Source organism: Paralichthys olivaceus, chromosome 6 (assembly GCF_024713975.1).
Source record: "Paralichthys olivaceus isolate ysfri-2021 chromosome 6, ASM2471397v2, whole genome shotgun sequence".
NCBI classification, from domain to species: domain Eukaryota; kingdom Metazoa; phylum Chordata; class Actinopteri; order Pleuronectiformes; family Paralichthyidae; genus Paralichthys; species Paralichthys olivaceus.
In genome coordinates this window covers 10,862,573-10,889,234 of record NC_091098.1, presented here as the reverse complement: position 1 = coordinate 10,889,234, position 26,662 = coordinate 10,862,573, and the positions used below count along the sequence as shown (strand labels likewise).

The 26,662-nt window shown below is 39.8% G+C and overlaps 3 protein-coding genes across 29 annotated transcripts in view; 2 read left to right on the top strand and 1 right to left on the bottom strand.

Moving 5' to 3' along the window:
* Positions 1–12,172, top strand: part of cacna1db (calcium channel, voltage-dependent, L type, alpha 1D subunit, b) — a 69,409-nt gene extending 57,237 nt beyond the window's left edge. For 25 of the 27 annotated variants that reach the window (XM_069527187.1, XM_069527184.1, XM_069527195.1 and 22 more), the window contains 10 exons: positions 2,240–2,376; positions 3,308–3,424; positions 4,168–4,622; positions 5,542–5,568; positions 5,870–6,010; positions 6,133–6,293; positions 6,715–6,824; positions 6,937–7,071; positions 7,400–7,585; positions 8,321–12,172. In XM_069527187.1, the coding sequence (XP_069383288.1) occupies positions 2,240–2,376; positions 3,308–3,424; positions 4,168–4,622; positions 5,542–5,568; positions 5,870–6,010; positions 6,133–6,293; positions 6,715–6,824; positions 6,937–7,071; positions 7,400–7,585; positions 8,321–8,626 (1,775 nt within the window). In that variant the 3' untranslated portion in view covers positions 8,627–12,172. Of the gene's footprint in view, positions 1–2,239; positions 2,377–3,307; positions 3,425–4,167; positions 4,623–5,541; positions 5,569–5,869; positions 6,011–6,132; positions 6,294–6,714; positions 6,825–6,936; positions 7,072–7,399; positions 7,693–8,320 lie in introns of all 27 variants that reach the window. The other 2 variants (XM_069527203.1, XM_069527188.1) reach the window with 2 other exon arrangements.
* chdh (choline dehydrogenase) lies at positions 11,862–21,131 on the bottom strand. The gene is made up of 10 exons (XM_020089068.2): positions 20,992–21,131; positions 18,703–19,155; positions 18,244–18,474; positions 17,207–17,373; positions 16,939–17,090; positions 16,252–16,381; positions 15,978–16,112; positions 14,849–14,991; positions 14,060–14,162; positions 11,862–13,838 (listed from the first exon to the last, which is right to left on the bottom strand). The coding sequence occupies exons 2-10, from the start codon at positions 19,125–19,127 to the stop codon at positions 13,426–13,428; spliced, it is 1,899 nt and encodes a 632-aa protein (XP_019944627.2). The 5' UTR covers positions 19,128–19,155; positions 20,992–21,131; the 3' UTR covers positions 11,862–13,425.
* On the top strand, positions 20,973–26,631 carry LOC109630736 (uncharacterized). Its single transcript, XM_020089071.2, is given in 12 exon segments — positions 20,973–21,112; positions 22,433–22,514; positions 22,597–22,621; positions 22,907–23,026; positions 23,543–23,649; positions 23,760–23,892; positions 24,007–24,042; positions 24,123–24,158; positions 24,262–24,342; positions 24,748–25,019; positions 25,226–25,594; positions 25,596–26,631. Coding segments are annotated over 11 exon segments (1,299 nt in total). The 5' UTR covers positions 20,973–21,112; positions 22,433–22,439; the 3' UTR covers positions 25,641–26,631.
* The last annotated feature ends 31 nt before the right edge of the window (positions 26,632–26,662 follow it).

Below are 26,662 nucleotides of genomic sequence, written 5' to 3'. Positions count from 1 at the left end.
AGCACCATGTCAGTCCCCTGTCTCATGTACATTATATGTATCTACAGGACAAGCTTGCACACTGATTTAATATGTGCACATATATATAAAAAAACACTTCTTTTAACAGATTGTTTTGCCATTATATTTCTAATTCATGATTACATAACATTTAGAAATGTGATTATGTGGTTTGCCGTCAGTTGTGCAAAACGTTCCAGATATCTTTATCAGATCAGACATCTCCTTTCTTCGCATAGAGGTAGTGAACAGCCTGAAGACACACACACGAACCTCAAATTAACATTGCTTTTGTACATAGAGTTTTTCCACTATCCTCCCATACAACCGCTCTGCTTCAGCTCTGCTGTTAGAACTTTTGAAATTAAATGCGACTGCATGTCTCTGTGTGCCTTAGTTTGCTAACCCCTCTGTCTTTCTCTCTCTTTTTAAAAACTTTTCTGCCAAGCCTCGCTCTCCACAGCTTCCTCTGCTTTCAGTGTCAGTCGCTGGCCTTTCTTCTTTTCTCTTTCTGCCATCCTGAGCTCTTTGGAGCAGTTCTGTTTTAGTCTGGTGGCATGAAACGACTGATACCTCTCATAAAAACTGAATCTGCCTCTTTCCAGAAACAGAAACTGCGTCTTCCAATTTTTGGAAAAGAAGTTTCTATATGTTGATCTGGCCACACCAGGTTGATGTATTATTTAGAAACTTAAAATACTTTCTTACCATCTAATCAAGTCAGTCAGTTAAATGCAATCCTAAAAGGCCACTGACTCAAAGTCAAAATTTACCAAACTGAGCAAATCTATGAAAATGTAAAAAAAATCCATATATTCAGGTGAAAATCGGGTTTAGAGTATCAGTCTAATCAGATGTCATTTACATGTTGTGTATTGCTTAGTGGAGCTGTTTAACATCTCCGCGTTCTGATCAAGATGGAAGAAAAATTCAATTAAATTTGTCTTTGGGTGTCAGGTTTTCTTTCTGAACAGAGGCTTTCATAGTTCCTGTCTGGCTGTGTTAGGTGTTGTAGAGAAATGTGTTCGGTGTTTGAAGATGGATCAGATTAAGCTCCGTGCTCTAGAAAAAACCCCACACATTTCATACACACTGTAATTCAGCCTCTTTTTTTCAAGAGCCTCTCCCCAGTTCTTAGAAACCACTTTATCTGAGTGAATCAGATCCACGCTTGATCAGCCTCCCTGCATGGCGTGTGTGTGTAGTCACAGCTTGCTCGCTGGCTTAATGTAGTTTCTGTGTTCTCCTCTGTGACGGGAGCTGAAGGTTTGACCCTTGCTGCTTCTCCACACTACTTTACTTTGCTGCCTTCTTGCATTTGCTTCTACAGATCATGTTGTATGTCTGGGATACAAACACACACATCCCTGTCTCTGACATTAACTGTGGTAGCAGTTGACATATAATGTGGCAGTGGTGTGTGAGCTAGGAGCTGCTGAGATTTAGTTGAACTAACATTGAATATGACTGCTCTCTTATGGCTCAGTGTAGTATAGACATGTCTGTCGGTCTCTGTGTGTGTGTGTGTGTGTGCACATGTCTATCTATAGGTTCAGGACATTTGTGATAGTTAAGGTTAGGGTAAGGGGTTAGGGAATGCATTATGTCAATGAGTGTCCTCACAACTGTAGAGAGATGTGTGTGTGTGTGTGTGTGTGTGTGTGTGTGTGTGTGTGTGTGTGTGTGTGTGTGATTCTTGCAAATGTTTGAAACAGTTGAATGGACGTGTTCTCACATGAAGGTCTGAAATTTGAATATTGCCAATACTAACACCTTTAGGAAGGAGTTTAACTGTCATTAGTGTCAACACGATAATAACTTTAATAACCTGACTCGTGAGTCATTGCAGTGGGTGACACATCCTGTTATTTCAAGTTTAGTCATAAAACACAGTTTTTTCAATGTATTCAGGAGGAATTATGAAAGAGGTTTGAGTGCTGGTCTCTGTTGTTTCCTGGACTAGACATGTATGATGATGCTGCAACAGTGAGGATTTCTGGCATTCTCAGAGTTAACATGTCTTTCCATTTATTTCATTTTGATTGTTAAAGAAGTATTTTGTTTTACTGTCAAGATATAGTCTCTTCTCTGTTAGTTTTCTTAGACTGTGTGATTGTAGTGGGTGACGCCTCAATTGAGGGATTTTGTTGAAAGAGCATTTCAGTGTTGAGGCGTTGTGGTGCTCCTGAACTGTGGTGTTGATCTGGGAGGCTTTGGTGTGTCTGGTCTGTTCACTCAGATGACGAGGTAACAGTGGGGAAGTTCTATGCCACCTTCCTGATACAGGACTACTTCAGGAAATTCAAGAGGCGCAAAGAGCAAGGTCTTGTGGGAAGGCCCTCGTGGGAGAGGCTGAACACCACCATGGCTCTACAAGTGAGTGAAGTGCAGTGTTTCACTGAACATGTCAGCGACTGAATGTTTAAGTCCCGTCATCACATTGAATGTATGTGTCGTTGAAACCTTTATATCAGCCTTTATATCAACTATTGGTTTAATCTGTATCTCTCAACTGTATCTAAACATAGAGGACATGAAAGCTCTCTAAAAGCAGGGCAGAGTGTCTTGATCGCCACCTGGTGGCTGGTTGCTGTGGTCATAGAATATGGACATGAACCATACAAAAGAGGCATATACATTTCTGTCAAAGATGGCTTCTGTCATTTTCTGTAGTTTTTATTATACTGATGTTTGTTTATGTGTTATTCTTTCTCTTCGTCTCCAATCATTACTTGGCAGGCTCCAAATAGACAAGATGACAGTGTTCATTTCCAGGATAATTTGGCTTCATTCCTGGATAATGGGGGGGCATGTCGTCCTTTTGTATATACAGTCTGTTGGTTAATCACTTAGATTTTAATAGCCACACCACACAAAGTTGATGTGTTAAGTGAATGTCAGTCTGTCTCCACCACAGAACAATGAAGGTGAATAGAAGTTGTTTTATTGTTCTCACAGCATTAAAAAATACCCCCCAAAAAATATTAAGGAGCATGATGACATCTCTGCAAAAAACCTGGAAACAGTACAGTGTGTAAAGTTTTCATTGGAACTAGTCCTGTTTCTAACAGACACATATTGTTAGATCCTATGAAACCCTTTTACAACCAAACTGAATGAGAAGATATTTGTTGATTTTTCATTTGGGTGTAGCCACTCATTTGAAGTTGTTCTTCCTGTCTCGTCTGTAAAAGCAGCACAAAATATTTCCAAGAAAATCACCCAGTTTTCTCTTCGCCTGATGTAAGTATAGATAAAGAGCCTGTCACGGCTTGTTGGTTTGTTATCACAGCAGCTCTCTTTGCAGGCCGGCCTGCGCACGCTGCATGACATTGGACCAGAGATCCGTCGAGCCATATCATGCGACCTGCAGGAAGAAGGGCTTGTAGATGCTAATGGAGAGGAAGAGGAAGATATCTACAGGGTAAACATGCACAAAGACCCTCTTCAGACAATTAAGATTTATCTCTAATGTTGATGTTTCTCTGTAGTGGAACCAACTGACAATACCAAAACAGTTTCTGAAACACAAAAGAGTGAAACTTGTATGTATATTATAGCAAATCAGAAATAGTGAATCAAAGCAAATATCTCATACAAATTCAAATTTGAGAATTTCTATTATTGATCAAACCTTATGATAAAACCTTAAATGAATCCTCAAACTATGTTTCTTGACAAATAAGTGTTTTGTTTCTTTACACACTATTCTTTGATTAAATCGCCTTATTGGAATTACTTGTGTCCTATAAGTCTTGATCTGCTCAGCTACAGAAAGAATGAATAACAACTTTTTCTTGTCATGAAAATGGACAAAATGTTTTTTTCATTTTTAAAAATATGTTTCAAATCAAGGGTTATTCCAGGTTTCCTATCTCAGTGTACTGTATAATGGCTGATGCTGTATATTCACAAGGTCTCAGAAAGTGTGCATGGTTAAGAAATAAGAATAAAAAAGCAATGGAAACAGCAGTTAAATCTTAGTAAATGAAATAAGACCTTTAAATGAATCATTGTGTTGCTTATTGAAGCATTATGTGAAGTGTATTGGTTACAGTGTATTAGTGGCACTGGTCCAAGTTGTCACGAGTTCAGGGTCTATTTAAACTGTTTCCTTCTGTTGTGTTTGATTTGCTGTGTTGTTTCCCTCCTCATTGGTTTGTGCAGCGAAATGGCGGTTTGTTTGGAAACCACGTCAACCACGTCAGCGGCGATCAGCAAGGCTCCTCTCACCCGACCACGGTCACTCAACGGCCGCTCCAGATCCTGACGTTGTCCTGCAGCTCCTCCACAGAGCCCACCCAGACTGGCAGGAGAGCCGGAAGCAATGACAGGGAGGGAGAGACAGAGATGAACTCCTCACCCATCCAGTACAATCATCACTATCATCCCCCTCATCCGCATAATTCCCCTCATTGTAATTCCACCCGCAATCAATCGCCAATACCCTCCAATGCCAACCTCAACAATGCCAACGTGCCCTCGCTTCTCTCCATGACCAGTGGGAGGCAACAGAAGTGTTTGTTAAAACGAGACCGTCCGTCCTCCACCAAAAAGGGATCCTCTGCATCCACTCACAGCAAAGGAGCGCATGACAAGACTTTGAGGTCACACTCCACGAGGTCAGTGGATCGGTTCTCTGTCTGACCTTTAGTCACTATGTTGTTCAATCTACCCTCATTGAAGACAATGAAAAGCAGCGGCATGTCACATAATAGAAGCTGGAATCAGTGACCTTCTGGCAGCTTTGGTTGAAAAATTACTTCTGAACAGTGAAAAAAACCCTGAAACTGCCCAAGCCTCCTGTTCAGCATGAGCAGATTTCACAACTCCATTTCAAACCTTGTTCATCCCACACAGATCTACTCCGTCTTTTATCAAATATATTATTCCCACTGCTGTTTCGTCTGTCCACGCTGCTGACTATGAAAGAGCACCTTATTTCCCAGTGTGCATTTTTCAGACAGACTCTCTGTCTCTCACAGGAATCTCCCACTAAGTTTCCCCACACAAATAAAACTCTACAAATGTGTCTGCCTTGAACTGATTAATAGTTGAACAAAGTATGTTCCGTTGCCCCTGTTTTACCTCTAGCTGACTTAGTAAGGTCAGTGTCATTTTTTATTTTTTAATGCCTCCGCACCAGCCAGAGCCACAGCCAGTGGCCAAGCATTTTGTTTTCGGGTTGTCCATCTCATTTTTGTGAACATGATATCTCAAGAGTGCCTTGGCCACCTTAAATCAAACAATTAAAAACATAAAAACTGGAAAAATGCTATTTCCCTCTCCAAAAACAATGCCCCAATTACTCCTGATCATTCCCAGACACTGTTCCCAAAGGTTGGGGCAGATTTCTGCCAGATTCCAGGGGCAACATTTTAAATGAAACCAGTAACACCTCTCAGTACCTAAAACATTTTTTAGCGTTTTATTTTGTGTGCTCTTGTATTTTGTCATTGCATGCTACCTCATTCCCTTCGTCTCTTGCTCTCTTGTTCCAAATAATCCTCTGTGACCGACCACTCACTCTACCCGGAGCAGGACACGCTACTATGAGGCATACATCAGGTATGTGCATGCAGTAGCTTCATTCCGCAATCTGCTCTTCATGATGGTGATAGTTTTCCTAAAAAGAGGATGTAAATTAAAAACAAACGTGGCTGCAGAATAAGAGGGAATGAGCACTGTGGGAAAATGCAGCTCTGTGATGTTTCAGTGAATTCAGGGTTTTACAGTATTATTGGTTATACAGAGACGTGAGGTGAGAGACTGAATCTGCATAATAATCTCCAACAAAGAATATTAGCAAGATGGGGATATTGAATTCATACATGCAAATTCTCTCTGTGTCACAATGTTTTGATGCCAGGTCAGAAAGTGGTGGTGGACTCTACCCCACCATTCGTCGAGAGGAGCCAGGCGGTGGGGACAGCGATGACGATCCAGGCTCAGGAGAGTACTTCAGCGGAGAGGAGTTTCATGAGGATGACATCATGCTCACAAGAGACAGGTACAGCAAGTTTCTAACAAGAAACTGAGTCTGACATTCCTCCTCGTCAAGAATTCATGTAGCTACTTAAGTTTAAAAAAGTCTAGCTACAGATGCAAAGTTTTATCCTCTTTGTTTCACAGGCTCTCCAACAAGGAACAACATGATTCAGAGGCAGACTTTGAACATGAGGAGGCCGGGGGCAACCACCACCAGCCTGATAGTTGCTATAGTGATGATCAACAGTTGATCCACCAAGACAGCAGGCGGTCACCAAGGAGATGGTTTTTACCCTCGCCTCAAGGTGAGGTGCCGCAGTACAACAGCTGTAGTCGTCATGGTGGAGTGATTGAGATTCAAGATGTTTATAAACTTTACTTTTATTTATTTATTATTTGTGACATTAGATGTTAGTTGGAGCGACTTTGGGATTATTTTATTAATAAACAATAATAATAATAATTGAAACTTGGATTTATGTATTGCCTTTCAAAGTACCCAAGTAAAAAATAACTATGGCACTAGCACTAATGTAATGAAAAGGCCATCTATTCGGTTTTGTTATAACTGTATTATGTGCTTGTATAATTGTTCATAGAATTGATTTTTCTAATGTTTCATCCAACAGTGTTTTTGAATAAAATTAAAATATGAATTCAGTAAGTTCTCAAATATGGAAACTGAAAGTTTGACAGTTTCATTTTTTTTTTTCATTTTTCTCTCAGCCTCCAACAAACCATTTAGTTTTGAGTGTCTCCGTCGAAGAAGTAGTGAGGATGATGCTCCTCCTTCTCCGTCATGCACAGCTCTTCCACTACATCTGGTGCAGCAACAGGTACCAGCATATGATTATATAAATATAGATATAAAGTATTCTCATCATTGTCAATAACTCTTCTTCATTTTTAAAATCATGATATTTCATGATTTTTTAACTCCAACCTCAGGTAATGGCGGTGGCTGGTCTTGATCCCAGCAGAATTCACCGTCTGTCTCCGACGAGGTCTCTGCGATCCTGGGCCACGCCTCCTGCTTCACCCATCAGCCTCAACTGCTCGCCCTGCTACACGCCGCTCATACAGGTTTCTATATGTTTGTTTTGTTGTTTTTTGGGCAAGACTGGTTTTGTAAGATAAAATACAAAAAAGGAGAATGACAAAGAAAAAAACTGAAATACAACTGGCTTTCATTCATCATCGTTTTCCCACCAATGAATTTTAAGTTAGAGAAGTTCAGAAAAAGTATTTATTTGCTGTTGATGCTCCAGTAAAGCTGGATCCAAGCATTTTAAAGTCAATAAAAGTTTGTGTGTGTGTGTGTGTGTGTGTGTGTGTGTGTGTGTGTGTGTGTGTGTGTGTGTGTGTCTGTGTGTGTGTGTGTGTGTGTGTGTCTGTGTCTGTTTGTATTCAGGTGGACTGGCGCAGCCCTGGCAGCGTCAGCAGCATCCCCGGAGCGGTGAAGAGGAGTTCGTGGTACACAGACGGCCAGGACGGTCCTCCCAGTCGCAGCCACTCCCCGTCACGACTGCAGTTACCTGCAGAGAGCTGCTCGCACTTCCTGCAGAAGAGAGGCAGTGCCAACAGTCTGGTGGAGGCTGTGAGTAGTTATTCAAAAATATTTTCAATTTCAGGTCTGAACTCACTGGAATATGTCATCAATGCCTGAGGTGCGATCTCATTCGGAGGTTGTCTTGGATACATGCGGTAACATTCTTTTCGTTGTGTGACTGCAAATGCTTTCTGGGCCACATACTGAGCTGACATCCTCTGACCTGCTACAGTTTAAACACATTTTTATGCTTCTCAGTGTCCGAACATTGATATGTCTGTGGTCACAGTATCAACACTGATCACCACATAATGATTTCTGTTTATTCTCAAGAGTAAAATGTTATTCCGTTGCAAAACTGTGCACGGTGAATGGATTCTCTTAGTCCCTGCTGTTGCTCACTTTTGTTTTCCTTTCTTTATTTATCCATTGCTTGCACCGACACATGGGCACACACCCACACACACACATCTGTAAACTCAAACTGGGAAAACACAGGAAGTGAGATCAGATCACACAGCAGACACATTCAGATCTTAATGCCAGATGTGAACTACTTAATGCTGACCACTTCTGAATCTCTCAGAACGGACGTTAACAGTGCGTGTTGAGGCACTATTACTCAAAAACTGTGATCTGACCTCCTGAGCTTTGGATTGTACCTGGTTCTTATGTCACTGCTTATTAATAAATGTATGGTAATAACTGTCCAAACCAAAGAAACAGTTTCAAAAAACACAAACATTCCTGATGCCGTTTGATCATTTTGTTGTTCTTTCCCAGGTGTTGATCTCCAAGGGTTTGGGCAAATACGCCAAAGACCCCAAGTTTGTCTCAGTGACCAAACACGAGATTGCAGACGCCTGCGAGATGACCATAGACGAGATGGAGAGTGCCGCCAGTAATCTCCTGAATGGGAGTGTGGCTGATGACACCAACGGGGGAACGGGTAACGTCAGCCCGGACACACAAGCCATCGTACATCTTAGAGACCACAGCATCCGCGACTACAGTGACGAGGAGCCGTATGTGGCTGTGAAATGCGAGGAGGACCTAAAAGATGAGATGATATGCATCACGTCGCTATAGCAGCGGCTCACACAGGATTATTTAGGTTTTTTCAATTGAACTTCAACTGCTGTTTCACTCTGAGGGGACGTCTCTGTTCAAGTGCGTCCTGGAATTGACAGAAAATGTCAAACATGGACAAATAAGAGAACAAAGTGCCTTGGATTCTCTTTTTTGAGGAGTAGAAAACTGAAATTCCAGAGAGATGAGAAGTGAAAAAACTGAGATGAATTGAGAAAATAAAGAAATCATCTACCTGCCGGGCTGCCTCTTAAACAAAGATAATTCATGACTCTCTTTTGAATTTCTTTTCAGTGCAGCAGAACAACTCAGCAACCTCGCAAAGCCAGCCCGATGTTCGTCAAGTTAGTTTTCCCAACAACATTCACAGAGTCCAGCAGCTGTAAACTACAGGGATAAGATTTATAACAATAACTGAGATTACATGTCATACTTTTAGCTTCAGGTTGAGGGATCGTCTGCCTGTTATTGTTCTGCTGCGAGGCCGTAAGTCCCACAGTTTACTCATGTATATGAGGAGGCAATAAAACTTACAAACAGATTTTACTCCAAATAAAAGTTCAGAACATTTCCCTCGTTCTCCAGTTTGGATGTTAGAAGCAAACACCAGTGACAATGAGTGGAGTGAAGGAAAAATGCTTGAGCTGGCTTTGCAAAGTTGCAGTGGTCCTGCTCCAAAAATGGCAGTTCAATGATTCCAAGATTCCCCTTAGTTTCACTTCATGTATATATTAAGTGTGATTCTAAGCTTTCACTGGCCACAGCAACAGACACAGTTTTGATCTGCTGCTCTGTCTTTTACAGTTTGGCCTCCATGCTTCAGATAACTTCATAAAAACATGTATAGTTAATATTTCTATGTCGGTTTATTTTCATCTCAGAGCAGGGTGGCTGCAGATCAGGCCGATCCAAAGACTTTGCAGCCGGTGAATCCGCAGTTAACGTTTTTTTTTTCAGGGTTTCAGGGTTAAATGTTGATCTACTCTGTTTTTCTGACTTGAAAAAGAAATCACATATCAACGAGACAGACTCTGTCCTCAGGCATATCCCTCAGTTTCACATGCACGCTCATATGACACACAGAGAAACACACTGCCAATCCTTTCCACCTTTTATACCAACAAACCTGAGGCTAAATCTGCTCTTTACAACCAGTAAACAAACAAACTTAAGAATGACGTTACAATGATGTTAACTTAATTGAAAACTGTGAGGAACAACTGTCACAACCGCACTCAGAATATGCAGAGATTCTTTTTCACAGCTGCTTTAGACCAGGGGTAACCAAACTTTCTGAGATTGACAGCTACCTGAATATGGAGGGCTTCTTGTTATATAAAGTATAATGTCCCAGAATATTAGCTTTTACCCTAACCAGTGCGCTGTGGTTGTGTAAAACAAAACATTTAAAACTCACTTTTCTGTGTTTGTGGAACAAATATTTATTAAGAACTAAATTGGCCTTTCACTTTTTAATTTAAACCGCACAGACACTGATGAGCATAGTTGTCAACTCGAGTCGCCTCACCTGGTTCAGTGTCCACTGCTCTGATCACACTGTGTGTATGTGTGTGTGCACACATCTGCACATGGTGGGGCAAAGAATCAGGGCAAGTAAGAGTGGACCGAAACGAGTCCTTGTATTTAAATATGGCCGATAATACAAATCAGTTAAAAAGGTAACCAGCTATTTGGTGGACGGCCACTGAACATAAAATGTAACGTCAAGCTAAACCCACTTATTAAGAATTGTTAGGGAAACCCCAACAAAACAATTCAGGCTTTTTTAGACTGAGCACTGCCTAGCGGGTGACTCATCAGGTGTCACTGCTTTAATATACATAATAAAGTAACAAAACAGTAACGGTTCCATGATGCTGTAAAAGATGATACAGAGATTCCCCTGCTTTGCTGCAGCACAACAGTATCATGTGTTGTCAGTCATGAGTCAAGCTGGAATGTTTTCCTCCTCCTCTGGGCAGCCATGACAGTTTTCTGACTTGTTTCAGGATGAGTCAGGTGTAATTTAATGTACACTGACACATGAAACGTCACAACAGACAGGAAAACTATACAATTTTTTGTATTTACTGAAAATATATATAAATGCAGTAAATAGTGGTTGGGTGTGTGTATTTTTTTTTTTTTATTCTTTTTTTTAATGAAATGATGGTAGCTGTCACATTTTATCTGTAGGATTCCTTTTTGTTCTGACCGTTAGAGTGCACAAGATAAAACAGCTGCTTCACTGAAGAAACATGCTGCGACACGAGCTGCTCGTAGAAACAAAACACTTTAGAGAAGCAACATATTTCCCCCACGGCTTTGAACGTTCCCTCCAACACAGGCCGGTGTTTGTGAATCGTTACTATAACAACTTTTAAAAACCAGCGCTGGGTCATGGCAGAGCGATCGACCTTTTCTTTTTTTTTCCCTTTATCTATACACTGTTGTCAAGGCAACAAGTTCAATTTGTACAGTCAAAGGGCTCCTTCAAATATAAAAGCAAACCAGCGGAAAATTGCATCATTTACATGCACATCGATCTTCAAATTTTGTTCCACACACTGAACATGCTTGACGCAGATACTGAAGAGAAGGTGTGCTGTTGGCTGTTGTGGTATTAACTGATGAATCGACCCTGGAACAGGATGTGAGCTGGTTTCACAAAGACTCCTCACATGTACTGTAAATACATTCCTTTCTACTCCTTTCTACTCCTTTCTACAGATCAGATCATACACACACACATGACATTTTAATGGCCAATATGCCTGATATATATACAACGTATGCATTTTTTAACTGCATGTAAAATGTTTAATTGAGATTTCCAACAAATACTAATGTTATTACCTGTGTACCAATCCAGGTTTGTTAGTTAACGTGTCAGGGAAACGGTGTGGTAATGGCTGCATTTACACATAATGAAGGAAACATGACGTTGAGAAGTTAGTATTAATTTGAAACATTTTATCTGTAAACAGTTCTGATTGGCCACCTCAGGTAAGTTAATGATTCTCTGGAAACACTACATGGTTTTGTTCAGTTCAAATTAACACAATGAGTCGATGTAAACAAACCTCACAATTCACAACATTTCAGAAACTCAGAGATACCAGGATAATAATGTGCGGTTTACTCACACTACAACTACACACAAACACACACACACGTCCAACTTCTAGAGTTTTATCGCAAGAGGCATAGTGACAAACAACAACATAGAACCGTGTTGTGCAACTGACAGCTTTATTTTTTGTACTGTTTGGCTGTTTTGCAGATGAATATGTAACGATGTATAAAATCTGTACAGTTGTTTGTAAAAAGTCAGTGATGAACTTGAAGATTTCTGCTTTCTACCCGATTGTTGTATGAAAATTAAAAAACAAACATAGCTCTGTCTACTTTGTAGCAAACGTACTCGTACCTTTTGTACCAATGAAAACACAAACCCAGTTTTGTACATTTTACTTCTCGTCTGAAATGACAATGATCCTGCTGAGGATTTTTTAAAAAGACTAAATAAAGTCTGAATGAAATGAGGACAGTGTCAGGACGATTCTAGTGTTTTCTTATAGTGCAAACAATTAAACAAACATGCAAACATAATACTGTATCTATTTTCACAATTCATTTCCCTTTGTGATCCTTCATTAATACACATGATAATGATTTAAACATAAAATTAATATTGTGTAACACACTATATAATGTAAACATATCGTAATACCTCATGTATGAATTTAAGACTTTCAGTAAAGCTGATTCTAAAACTTGATCGGTCGGTCGGTTCAACACAATCATCTTCAAAAGCTTCTTTGTAAACATAGAAATAAACGTGCAATTGATTTTTTATCTAGTTTTTAGATTCGTTTTTGGACTTTTTCATATATTCAGGGTTATAATTTGCATTTTTTGCTACTTCAGCTGCAGCAAGACTGGTCTGAACCGAGATGCAGTTGAAAGCTTGGAGCTGAAAAACGTGATCATCCAAAGTAACATATTTCACACATCAGGAGGATCCGTTTTAACCTGAAGCAAAGCATTAAAACAGAAAATGAGCTGTGTGCTTTTCTTTTTAAATATGAAACACACTTCTGGTTGTCACATCTGTTTGTCAGACGAGCTCAAGTCTCAAGACCATATAAGGCCAGAGTTCATACTGTGGAATTTAAAAACAATTGAAAGCCTGACGATAAAACTCCAAACTGTTTTACTGTTGAAGAAGAGATGAGGCTAGATTTCTATTTACTAAAAGTGGAAATTTTATATTGTTTTTTATAGTTAAAATGTTACAAACAAACGACAAACCTAAATGTTGAATCTGCAAGTTTTCAGGAAGGAAGAGGGATGTGACAATGGTGATAACTGTCTAGAGCAGATTAATAACCGAACCTGCTGCTGTCAATTATTGTCGTGTGATTATGAAAAAAAGGGTTTTGATTTTTTTTCAAAAAGGCTTAAAAATAACTGTAGCTGGTGCAACAAATACTGGATGAAGTGTGTGCAAGTGTCAAGTCAGTATATGTAAAGTTGAGTCAATATACACATAGAATGTATATTCTATTTTTATATTCAGCCACAACATTAAAACTGCTGTGTGGCTGAGAGACCAAGGCCACTGTTTCTATATTATCTTTGTAAAACTGCATTTCAGATGTAAACTGTTAAAATTCACCAGTATTGAAAACACACATTAATTAACAGATGAAAGATCCTCCTGACAAGCTGCTCACTGCTGTTGTTGCCTAATGGCCGACAACATATTACCCTTTCGTCTGGATCTCTGTTCATCTCTATACGTCGAGCGTTGGTGGTCGGTACACGGGAACCCCTGCGTCGATGAGAGGAGGCCGTCCTCTGATGATATCAGCAGCCTTCTCGGCCATCATGATGGTCGGCGCATTTAGGTTGCCGCTGACGATGCTGGGCATGATGGAGGCGTCAACCACATGCAGCCGCTCCAGACCCAAAACCCGCGTGTTAGAGTCGACGACCGCCATCGGGTCAGAGGGCGAGCCCATCTTGCAGGTGCAGGAAGGATGGTAGGCACTGTCGGCCTTTCGGCGGACGAAAGCGTCAATGTCGGCGTCAGATTGGACCTGAGGACCAGGCTGGACTTCGGTGCCGCGGAACGGATCGAAGGCTTTCTGAGCAAAAATCTCTCTGGAGCGTTTAACACACTCTCTGAATTCCCACACATCGACATCTGAGAGGAGAGGAAATGATGGAGAGGCTGTCACACCAGTCAAACCTCCAACATTTAAATTTGAATATTTATTACGAATTACACTAATGAATTGGAAATATTTCAAATTACTATCATATCCCTTCAATCATAGCAGAAGTTTAATATCTTCGTGGACAGACAGATCTTCTCAAGCTCTCTGATGCAGTTGGTTGATGAAGAGTTCAGGGAGTGAATCTTACCAGTGGAGAGATAGTTGGGCTGGAGACTCGGGTGATCCAGAGGGTTTGTGCTCTTCAGCTTCATCCAGCCGATACTGGTGCTTCTCATTGGTCCCACATGAACCTACAACACAACGCAACAACACCCAGTGATCTTTAGAAGAATGTCTCTTAACAAAACACAGATAACAAATATCCCAAAGTGCCACTGTATTTTCCGAATGACTTGCTTGTTCTGTGTGGCACAATCCACATCCAGAAACCCTCTACAGGTGCTGGAACAAAAATGAAAATCTCCAGACAAATGATCTGCTGAATGAACTGAAAGCCCAAACTGAGTTTATTGACACAGCACTTCAGTCTAACAGGGTGTATGGAAAAAGTCTGAATCGTAATTTCAGAAAACAAAACAAAGCTCTGTCACATGAATCACACTCCCTGGGAATAGTGTGAACTTTGTGCTGTGTTTTAAGACAGCTTTGTAAAAAACAACCATCTTTGTGCATTTGAAGGGTTCCTGTAGAAACCCACAGCTCAGACTCTGTGGTAATTTGTGGGCAGGGTAGGGCTATATTATCTCCTGGTGGTTGGCTGAGTAAACATCTCTGACAAAAAAGAAAAATTACAACAGATTTACATGGAACAGCACGTTTAGTTATGATGTCAACACACCTTTATGACCTTTGCTCTAATCATAAATCTAATTATGACTCACAGTAACTTCCTCCTAATATCTGCCAAACACAAATACATTGGTTTTGTCTCCCATCATATTTCCCACCTACACAAAACACAGCCACAGTTTATTACCTGATACGCTTCTATCTTAGAGGCAACTCTTCCGTGGTCAATAACCTGCGAGGGCAGGAAGTGGAACTGGATGTCGGGGTGTGTAACATGGGGGCGACTGCAGATAAACCCTCCGCTTTCCAAGTGGGCTGTTGCTCCATAACCTGGGGGATGGTGACACAGATTGTGTTCGTGATAATTAATTTGCACTGACATTTACCACACCTCGTTTTTCTTGTCAAGCCACCGCCAAAATTATGAAGACTTCTACCTGTCTGTATGAGCGAAATGTGGTGTGCATGCCCAAAAAAATGGTCCTCCGGCTCACCTATAAAACCCCCTTATTTCCTGTGCGCATGTAATAATTGAATTTGTCTCGTGAAACCTCCACCAGACAGTTGAATATATTGTTATATTGTTGTGTTTCTCCTCTTTACAATCACACAATGTTTCTTTCATTCAAGAGCGTGATCTTTTTAGCTTGAGACCAGGACTGATCTCACGTTCATTTTTTATAATACTTTCACTCAAATATACCCTGCTTTAGATTTCTCTTGTCAACACTACACATGGTGTTCTAATGGCTGGGGAATTATGAGAGACTTGTTGCATAGACGCAGAAAAGAGATCAGAGAAGCATAGACACCGTGTGAGGAGAAGAGCTGAAGCTGGAGCGCAGGAAATCCTTCCAAGCAACAAAATACCTGAGTGCAAGTGCACAGTTTGAGCATAATCAGAGCAAATCTAAGCACAAACGGGGGATATTCTAATGCAACTGCAGGGTTTTGAGTGAAAACATAAAAAAATCTGAACGTGAAATCAATAAGTCCTGCTCTCGAAGTGAAAGACCACGCTCTTGAATAAAGATTTCTTTTTTTTTCTTAAAAAAGTCAGATTATTTCAGTTATTATTTTAGTTGTATTTCTCTTTAGATTACTTGTATTAGCAGTGCCAATCCCAAAGAGTAAATAATTCCATGCATCTGACTGGTGAACATTGAGTGGAAGGAATAGGACACATACCTGCTCATAACTGATAAATCCTGAATCAATGTCTTTCAGTGAAACAACCTCACAGAAATGTATTCTTTTGCTGAACATCGAGGAGAACGTGTGTGTTGCCATTTGCATGTGTAGGTGCCTCTGATTACCTGTGAACAGGGTGAGCCACTCAAGGCCTATTTTGACCATGTGGAAAGGTTTCTGGGCCTTGTACAGGGTGATGGGCTGAGTGCACTGCTGCTGGACGTACAGCTCCAAATGATCCTGTAGGTTACTGCCAACACCTGAGACAAAGAAAATACATAAGGAGACAATAAAAGCAATTTGGTCTGTTTTTAAAAACTAATGATTATGAGGTTCTATGAGTCCTTTTCTTCCATTTCAGTTTGTTGGAATTAGATCTTTGTAAATGCCTAAAAATACCTGGTAAGTGCTGAACCACAGGGATGTCGAGTTGTTTCAGGTCGTCAGCGTTTCCCACCCCAGACAGCATGAGAAGCTGAGGGGAGTTGATGGCTCCTCCGCTCAATATCAACTCTTTATCTGCAAACACCTGAGGAGAGAAGATAAAAACTGATGAGTGACTGAATGGGAATTACAATACCAGATAAAAAGCTAGGGAAACTGCAATGTTGATAGAGACGTTTACAGACATTAACTGCAGAAAATTGTTTCCAGACATGGGTTTGCCTTTGAAGAACACAGCAGGAGATAGTTTAGGTCAGATCAGTTCACAACAACAGGAAAGTGTGCACAACATTCAGGAGAGGGGTAATGCCTGGATAGCACATGTAGAGGGCTACACGTGATATAAACACCACTGTGGAAACCACATGTTTACAGCACATTGACCCCAGCATCAGCTCTTTTCACCAAAAGCTTTCAAGTCTCATAATGTTGATGTCTTCTACATATACAGATCCTTATTTTCTTTCGGAGATATTTGTCCTGCTGTGTTCTCACTCGGACATACTCAAGACATTGAACCAAGGGGTCTGGCAGAAAAGCTTGCATAAAATGTCCCCAGCAAGTGACTTTGACAATTGCGTTCTCACATACAGCCAATCAGCTTAATGTCCAGAGCTCAATGCATGTCCGGAAGCATCTTACCCTTTTCTTCTGTCCCTTCTGTATGTATTCCACTCCCACCGCACGGTTTCCGTCAAACAGGATCTTGGAGGTCAGGCAGCGCACCTCTGTCTTCAGGTTGGGTCGACCCAGGACAGGCCTCAGGTAGGCGCTGGCTGTGCTCCACCTCTTCCCTGCACAGATTTAGAAGTTGGATGCAGATAATATTAAGGGGTTGTTTCATAAACTTTTAAACTGTTTGAACACTGAATCTGAAAGATCCTATAATTATAGTTATAGCTCCTCAAACCATTATAAATGGTCATATCCATCCAGCCCAAGCCTTCCTGTTGGTACCCATTCATGTCGTCAGTGAAGGGGTATCCTGCCTGCTGCCCCGCCTCAATAAAAGCCTTGTGAAGGGGGTGGCTGGTCTTCCCTCTCGACACATGAAGAGGTCCACTGCCACCTCGATACCTAGAGTGCACACATAAACACACAAATGTTAACATTCCCAATCATTTCATTAACAGCAGTACTACATATCCCTCTGTTTGCTTTCATGCCAAACATCCAGTCAGAGCTTTTGAATTTATAGTGATGATAAAGGTTGATAAACAAACATGCTGAGACCCTTCTTCCTAAAACTAAAAGATGAATATGATTAAACAATTTCTAGAGTTGTTTTCAATGAACGATTGACACAAAAAATAAAACAACCCTTTAAATAGAGACTACACAGGTTCTAAACCTCATGCTGGAGGGATTATACAAATGTTAGACCGCCACATTTTTTCTATTTAAATCAAAACTGTGAAGCTGTTTGCACCTTATCGGCTCCTGAAAACTAGCAACCATCGGACTTTGATCTCATGTTGAGCATTGGATTGTTCTTAACAGAAATAAATGGACAATATCTGGTGGTTTATTGCTCAGCAGGAGAATAACATTTATCTAAACCAGCGTTGGACACATTTAACACATTCACAGAATCAATGTAATTACTGTATGTAATATCTTAGTTCTCTATCTTTCATTAAATCACAAACACGTATCTTTGGCCAGTGACATTCTGGGTCAGAGATGCTTTACATCTTTCCTTTCCATGTGCTTACGGGTTTCCAGACTATTTTGTATGTTATTCAAATATGTGACACGCAGTATTAAGCCAGTGTGTTCAGCTTCTTCCTGGAAAGATCCTCACCGTGTCAAAATTAAAAATAAACCGTTGACACCTGATGAGTCTATGGAACCAAAGTACTCGCCCTTCCAGTGTAATGATTCCTTTGTCCCTGAATATCCACTAAGTATAAAAAAAATATCCTCCAGATAGTTTTTTGTACAAACCTATTTTCTCCGAGCTCATGACACTGAGCTTTCCTGAAGTAAGGCAGACAGTGTTCATAATCCCAGCCCTCGGCCCCTTCTCTCTGCCACCGGTTGTAGTCTTCGGCGTGTCCGCGGATGTACACCATGGCGTTGAGCGAGGAGGACCCCCCCCAAACACGACCCCTCGGCCAGTACATCACCCGGTTGTCCATATGGGCCTGGGGTAAAGTGTGGTAGTACCAGTTATACCTGCAGAGAAATGAAAAGAAATGCAGCATGGCATCAAATGAATGGCATCAATAGCATTAATTCACATTTACCTTTATGAATAATTATTCTTCGACAGTGATTTAACAGACTGAATACTCTGATATCATATCCAAATTTTAACTCAGATTTCAAAATATTTTCATACATCTGGCACCAACACGTTTTGAAACCAGTGACGGACGAGTAAAGAAAGTTAAACTACTGTACTTGTCGTCACAGAGGTTGTAGGTCAGTGCAGCCGGCATGTGTGTCTTCCATGACAACCGTACACTGCCTAGCAACATGTCCTTAGGCCCAGCCTCCAGCAGCAGCACAGACTCATGGGCATCTTCTGAGAGACGGTTTGCAAGGACGCAGCCCGCCGACCCGGCCCCGACAATGATATAGCTGTAGGACGGGGTTTTCTGATGTGGTGATGATGAAGAGTTGCAATGAGCAGCAGAGGCACTAAAGCATCGGTAATGGCTTAAGGAGGAGCGGGAAAAGGAAGGACCCGTGTTTCTGGTCGTTGGGACAGAGAAACATTCTGGCAAACGGGCAAACCAGCATCTCCTGTCACTCAAAGATCGCCACTGAGTTGTGGTCACAACTCGCCAGGCTCCAGCTTGGCACAGTGTGGCCGAAGACAACATCCTGGGTGTGGGAGGGTTTCTTCATAAACTGGAAATCACAACAACAACACACACTTAAGGAGACACGTCAAGCTGGATCTGAAACTAACAGATCTAACACAGTTTAATTGTCAAGAAATAACACTAATTTGTGTCATACTAAATATTCTATACTGTGCTTTTCAGAGAGACATTTGATTTGGCAGTTTGGATCCAATCAATGTGAATTATTACTTGTGCCAAACTCTGACCAATTTCAAAATGACTAACAGCTTACTGAGCATGGGGAATTGGCTGACCTGGAGCCCAGATTAATCATCATCATGCTTCACACTCATCATTCATCTAATTCCAAGTGTCATTGTAGGCAAAGTCTAGCATTTTAACCAGTAAGAATATGATGCTGCAGTCGGACTTTATGATTCAGTCTGTTAAGATCCAAGAGCATGACAAGCTATTTCCTGTGTGTGTGTGTTAAATGTCATATTAATAAATGTAAATCTTTTTGAAAGCTTTTCCATATTGGGAGCAAGTAGGGCTGGATGATATGGCCAAATCTTCAGGAGCTCTCTAAAATCAATATAAAGACAGATTTTTACTCCTGAGTTGGAGCAAAGGTTGTTTTAAACTCTTCTTCAGTGAGCAGAGAATGACAAACGCTTACACAATGTATAAGCCATATATCGATATACATTTAACTTTTGTTTTATAACTACATAATGATATTGCAATAATAAATTGCAGCCCTAATATACCTCCTCACTGTGCTTGCACAGGCAAAGGCATTATATGGATATGTATTTTGGAGTTTTGTTATGTTGCTATTTATGAAAATTATGCTGCAATATAATTGGTATCATTTTAATACACCTTCAAACTGTGCTTGCACACTGTATAAGTGATACATTGATATGTATTGGACTTTTTGTTACAGTGCTATTGATGAAAATTATATTTGGGATAATTATTTATATTGTTGTATTGCCTTGCCACAATATACCTCCTCACAGTGTTTACACAATGTATAAGTACTATACCAATATATATTCTGAATTTGTGTTATATTGCTATCGATGACAGTTATATTGCGATGATGAAAATGATACTGTGCTTCTTATTTATATTGATTTATCATCTCAGCCTTAATAAACCTCCTAACCATTTCTGCACCATTCATAAGCAATACATCGACATACATTGGACTTTTGTTATATTGCTTTAGTTTAAATTTGTTATGCTGCTATTGATGCAAGTTATATTGCAATACTTATTGATCTCTACCAGAGTGAGTGTGTTATCAGGCTGTGTCAGGAGAATCTAGGTCAGTGGCAGTAAACTCAGCTCAGCAGTTTCAGTTGCAACCTGAACTCAGAATGTCAGTAAACACATTTAATCAAATGACACTTTCATACAAATAACACAACAAGAGGAAAACACAGTTCAATGAAGTTAAATGCATCTCTTAATGTCACTTTTGAGTTAAATGTTTACGATCAAATGAGAACGTGGTAACCGTTCGCTGGGTCTATATCGGTCTGCTGCAGCTGCGTGTGTGGAAACACGTCTCCTTCATTTAAACACACTTTAGAAACTCCTCGTGCTGACAAAGAGACGATCAAATGTCTCAAATCTTCGGTGTCAGCGGTGAGGACTTTATTTCTGGACTGTTTGTTCGTCCGCAGCTCTCTCTCTCTCTCTCACACACACACACACACACACACACACACACACACACACACACAAACAAACACACACACAAACAGTCGCTTTTCTGCAGTACCACTTCACACGCTACACTCGGATTTAAAAAGAGATTGAATGTGGTCACATTGAGGAGGAAAGTGTCCCCGTGTAGACTAAAGCAGCCACTAAACGAGGATCTTACCTGGACGTGAACTCACCACCGCAGACTGAACGGTGGACGACTGAGGGGCGGAGCCTAGCGGCCATCGTATAAAATAGCGGAGCTGAAGCTTAAACCAGAATCTGCAAGAAATCCACTCCAGGTAGGATGATACACTTCAGAATACAGTCTGTGTCAGGGTCAGTGCTTTCTTTCTGTGGGAAACTGGTTAGGAAATGAATATTATCTTTACCTAATGTGATCAGAGGCACTGTGGAGGAGAGAGAGAGAAAATAAGAAAAACCTATATTTCATATCCACTTCCTCTATGTGAGGGGTGGAAGTCAACATTTTAAATGAGGCCAACTAACGAATGACTGTGTATTTTGTATGTGAATGACTGTGTATTTTCTATGTGAATGACTGTGTATTTTGTATGTGAATGACTGTGTATTTTCTATGTGAATGACTGTGTATTTTGTATGTGAATGACTGTGTATTTTCTATGTGAATGACTGTGTATTTTGTATGTGAATGACTGTGTATTTTCTATGTGAATGACTGTGTATTTTCTATGTGAATAACTGTGTATTTTCTATGTGAATGACTGTGTATTTTGTATGTGAATGACTGTATTTTGTATGTGGATGACTTTGTATTTTCTATGTGAATGACTGTATTTTCTATGTGAATGACTGTGTATTTTCTATGTGAATGACTGTGTATTTTCTATGTGAATGACTGTGTATTTTCTATGTGAATGACTGTGTATTTTGTATATGAATGACTGTGTATTTTGTATGTGGATAACTGTGTATTTTGTATGTGAATAACTTTGTGAAAGGGATATTATTCATTATGTACATGTTGCCTGTTTATTATGTAAAGTGCTATAATTTGAGGTTTATTATTATCACAGTATAATGCAATACAGATACCAGTACAGACATGGACTGACAAACATCCACTGAACTGTCATTCCTTGTTGTCAAAGTTTGGAACATGTGTCCCTACAGTGTGAGTCTTTCTGGGATGCTGTGATGTCCAGAGACATTGAACTACCTCCCTTGACAGTCAAGATGATCAAATTCGTCCTAAATATTGTGTTGTTTTTAGGGCAGATTCTTTATACATAAATGGTAGATAGAGTACATAATATGAGTTAAAACTTTTAAATAAGTCATTGAAAGTTGTTAAGTTGTATTCACAAGATGTTTAAGTAAATAAAAGATAGCTTTATGTTTCTTTCTTTCATGTGCATTCATGTTAATCGAATGTGTTTTTATATATTGGTTTTTCCTCTTTGTTGTTGCTGTTGTTGCTCAAGCTGAGACAGAATTATTTGATAAAGACAGAATGGGCCTTAATTGTTTGTCTTTATTTGCAGTATAATTAGAATACACAGACTAATTAATTAAGATTTATTTGATTATAGAAGCGTACCTCACTTTTCTCTTCTTTTTATCTGTGTTTTTATTGTCAGGCCAGACATGTGCTTCATGATGTGGAAACTCGCGTTGATTCTTTTCTCTTGTGTCCACGTGCACGTGATGTCTCATGAGACTGTAAGTTATTGATTTTAGTAACCAAGCCCTTAAATGTTTTACTCAACACCGGAAGTAATTAACGTGATTCGTTGGTTTGCAGAAAGTGGAGTGTCACGAATTTGATGGTAAGTTGTATTTTTGTATTCACTTCTGATGTGAGAGTAAAGATTTCCCATGTCTCTGTCATCTCTGTTGTCAAGAATGACACATCAGCTAGAAATTCCCGTTAATCAAACTTATGTGAAATAAAATGGCTTCATTTGTAAGCAACAAGAGTTTAATAAATATCCTTGGACCCTCAGGTTTTTAACATTAATGGCTTCAGACTTTTTTACATTGACTTAAAGATTCTGATCAAATATCAGAGATTGATATTAAACGCATTATGTGTTTGTGGACAATGATCACAGTCACAGAATTCCATCCCAGCAATGGCACCTCTCCATCCGTCCTGGCAGACTTTGAGGTGGCACATGTGACAGAGGGAGGAAAGGATATGCTGAACATCAGCTGGGCAGTCAACATTGATGGTAGGAGACAAACATATGGTTCACTTTAATAGTGTTTTATCAGACAAACAATAGAAGCTATGAAATATTAGATGTCCAAAAACGTATATTTTTTAAGAAGGCATAATCCAGAATTTACTTGGGGTGCCAGGGTGTTATTGTTCTTTCATCTCTATAATGATTATTATTACTACCATTATCATTTATGTACTTTCTTTAGTTTTTTTCTGTTATGCAGCACTATTGTTGTTGTTATTATTATTATTCATGTACTGAATTGTGTATTCTAACCATTTGTTTTCTGCTGTACAGCACTTTGTATATCACTGTAGACTCAGTGATCCTGCGAGCAGGACAGTGTCAGTTACAATCATATTAGTAAATAATGACCGGCAATGTTGACAGTGTGGAAAAGAGGGAGTGGTGAAGCAGATGAAAACATAGCAGGAATTCCTAAATGAACAAATAGACTGAGCAGTGAGAGGATAGAGATCTTACATTATTGAACTCTGCCTTTCATGTTCTGTCTCTCTGCAGTTAGTGTTGAGTATCTGACGGGAACGCAGATCTTGACAGGGGAAGCATCGTACATCTGTGAATACAACCCACATTTGTCCAAGGCAGACAAGACTGGCGCACCACAGGTGTCATGGATTGAATATTATCTTGTATTGATAGTAATTCATTTTTATAAATTGAGAATATATATATGTATGTACATATATATTTTAACTTTTCATCTTTTCAAATCTAGTTATGGTTTCATTACTTAATAAGAGGAAGCCCTGGTACCTACCTCATCCAAGCTACTAATCTCCCTTTGCCTCCACTGGGGAGCGACTCCTCTTACAAGAGAAAACTAATTAGGATACCTTATCCAACAAAGTGTAAGTAAAATTGTTATTCCCATCTTTATTGATTCTCAGTAACTTCCTCAACAGTAACATTACTATATAAAATACAATGTTAACACTTTCTCTCTGACTCCATGTTTTTTTTAGCAAGTGTTGCACTGCAGTCTTCTCATATTTCTACAGGTGAGTGATCACATTTTTTCTTGTTTGTGTGTGTTTGCAATCCATCATACCTTCCTAAAGAATTTCCTAAAATATTTCAGCTACAGCTGTCACTCCAGGCAGGAGCACTGCTTCATGTAAGTATCCACAGGTACATCACACTGTCACGAAATCATTCAATGTCAGTATCACACAAAGTAAAACAAGGATGTGTTTCATGTTCATGTGTTTTTTGTTCAGCCTTGAGAATAGGTCACGTTGCTGTTGCCATGGTCGGAGGAATGATCTGTTTGATGATCCTGACATCCTGCTACATTATATGTAATTTTCCTACTTTTAAAATGTATATTTAGTGGTAGGAGGACCTTGGCACCAAAAAACTGCAACTCCTTTTCTATGTGTGCACATCGTGGTTTAATCCAGTGCTACATTTTTATAATGTGTGAAGCAATGTCAAATTTATCAGAACTGCTCCCATTTATCATAATTCCATTTAACATTTATGTCTTCTGGATATGTCCTCAATCGCTGACTACTGATCCAAAACATTTGAAAATTGCAAAATGTTTCCAAACCCATTAACAACAATCTCTCTCTTCAAGTATTCAACTAGATAAATGTTTGGCTCAGAACAACCTTTCCTTATAAAATGTAGAGATCCCTTTCAGATTATACCAAATGTTTGATACTGCTGCTAGGTGCTGAAACTGTCTTCTTACACCACAGATAAATATGGAAACAGAATTGCCAAACCGTTTGGTTTCCAAATTTTACCTCAAACTCTCGTGGTTCCGGTCCCTGTCCTGGTGGTTTACCCTGCTGAGAATGCAGCCTTCCAGCAGGCTGTGGTGGCCCTGACAGAGTTCCTGCAGTGGCACGGTGGCTGCCAAGTGGCTATCGACATGTGGCAGCAGGGGAAGATAGCAGCTCTGGGGCCGATGCGCTGGCTGGCGGAACAGGCCAAAGCTGCCGACCGAGTGCTCATCATCTGCCCTCAGGTACAGCTTGTATGTTGTAGGTCATTTATACAGCATATTTCGACTATTTTTTGCCATCTCACTAGCAGTGACTTTTGGGGTCAGTGTTTATTGTGTCATTGTTTATATGATGGACTCATCTTTTCTCATATTGTAATATAATATATAATATATAATTACCTTTATTGACTTAATCCATGCTGCAGCATTATCTCCTCTCCTTTCAGCACTCTCAACAGCCCAGCCACTCTCCTCCTGATGGCAGTTTCCCACAACCCTCCATCCCAGCAGCTGCTCATGACCTTTACCCTCTGACCCTCAACATGGTGGCCAGCCATGCAAAAAGCCCCAGTGACCTGGCTAAGTTCTGGGTGGTGCAACTGGGCAAGCAACAGGACAAAAGGCTGTGTAGTGACTTGGCAGTGGAACTTAGGGCGTGCAGGTCCTTCTGTTTGATGAAGGATTTGAACAAGCTGTGCAGGAGTCTTCATACTCAGAGGCAGGGCAACAAGAAGATGTCCTACCTGAGTTCCCGGGCACAGGTTTCCTACAGTGAAAAGAGCACAGTGAAGTTACAAGAAGCTGTAGAAAAGATTTTTCAGACACATGGAACCACTGAGAAATGTGGTCACCTCAGTTTGAACATTTAATGAGAATGAGCAGATGACTATATAATGAGGGATGGAAACTCTTCAGTTATTCTTATTGTTTTGAAAAATGCAATTTACTTTTCAAAGATATCTCACTGCAGACCTTTATGTATTTAGATCATCCAAACCATTTGACACCAGGATGTAATCAGTGGTTTGCACCACTGCATTTTGTAGTCTGTTTTTTCATCTATTTTGTAATAACAGAAATGTTTTTCTAGTAGTGTAGAAACCTGCCCTTTTAATCTGTTTTCATATAAAACAGTAAACAGCTTCAAAACTGGTGAACACCAACAAAGACAGATATAGGGAACAAAGACAATTTAGGTCTCCATTTTTTGTGCGGAAGAGTATTGAGAAATGTATTTGTAGTAAAAAGCTTTATTAAAGTCAATACTGTAGAGTCAATACATTACTGTAGATTTATACAAACTGTTTCTGAATAGTAATACTTAATTTATTATGTACTTTATAATGATTTTGTTTACAACGATATATATATAAGATCATAAACAATACTAAAATCTTTTATGCATAATTCAGAAATGTGACAGTCTGGCATTATACATACTAACATACTGAAAACAAATGTAAAAGTTATAAGTTAATTTATTTTATTTATAAGTTGCATCTATATACTGTTTGATTTTTGGATACCTTGACAAACATACTTTGAGAATAAATGGAATCCTATAAGCATTACACATAAAACCAATATTAAATTGTTGTGTGAAAACAGTGCTGTATAAAAAAAGGATCGCAACCTTGTCCACATTCACCCTCACGTGTTGTTAACTAGGTAATGGGACTGTTTTATTCACTTGTTTTGCCTTCTCTCCCTCTGTTTGACCAGTTGGATCATGAATCCAATAAAATAATCACATCTGAAATGATTCTGTGAGATAATGTTATTGACCTGTACTTCTCCTACAACACGATTCATTGTGTTCACTCACATCTGACAAATAAAACGTGAAACTTGATACCGAGTAACGTGTTATGTTGTGTCAATGT

Excerpts from the sequence above, each read along its gene's own strand:
- chdh (XM_020089068.2), bottom strand. The coding sequence starts at position 19,127 with ATGTTGTCTTCGGCCACACTGTGCCAAGCTGGAGCCTGGCGAGTTGTG. Across the intron at positions 16,113-16,251 it reads TGTGGTTCAGCACTTACCAG|GTGTTGGCAGTAACCTACAG; the intron begins GTATTTTTAGGC and ends TCTTTGTCTCAG. Across the intron at positions 14,163-14,848 it reads CTAAGATAGAAGCGTATCAG|GTTCATGTGGGACCAATGAG; the intron begins GTAATAAACTGT and ends GTTGTGTTGTAG.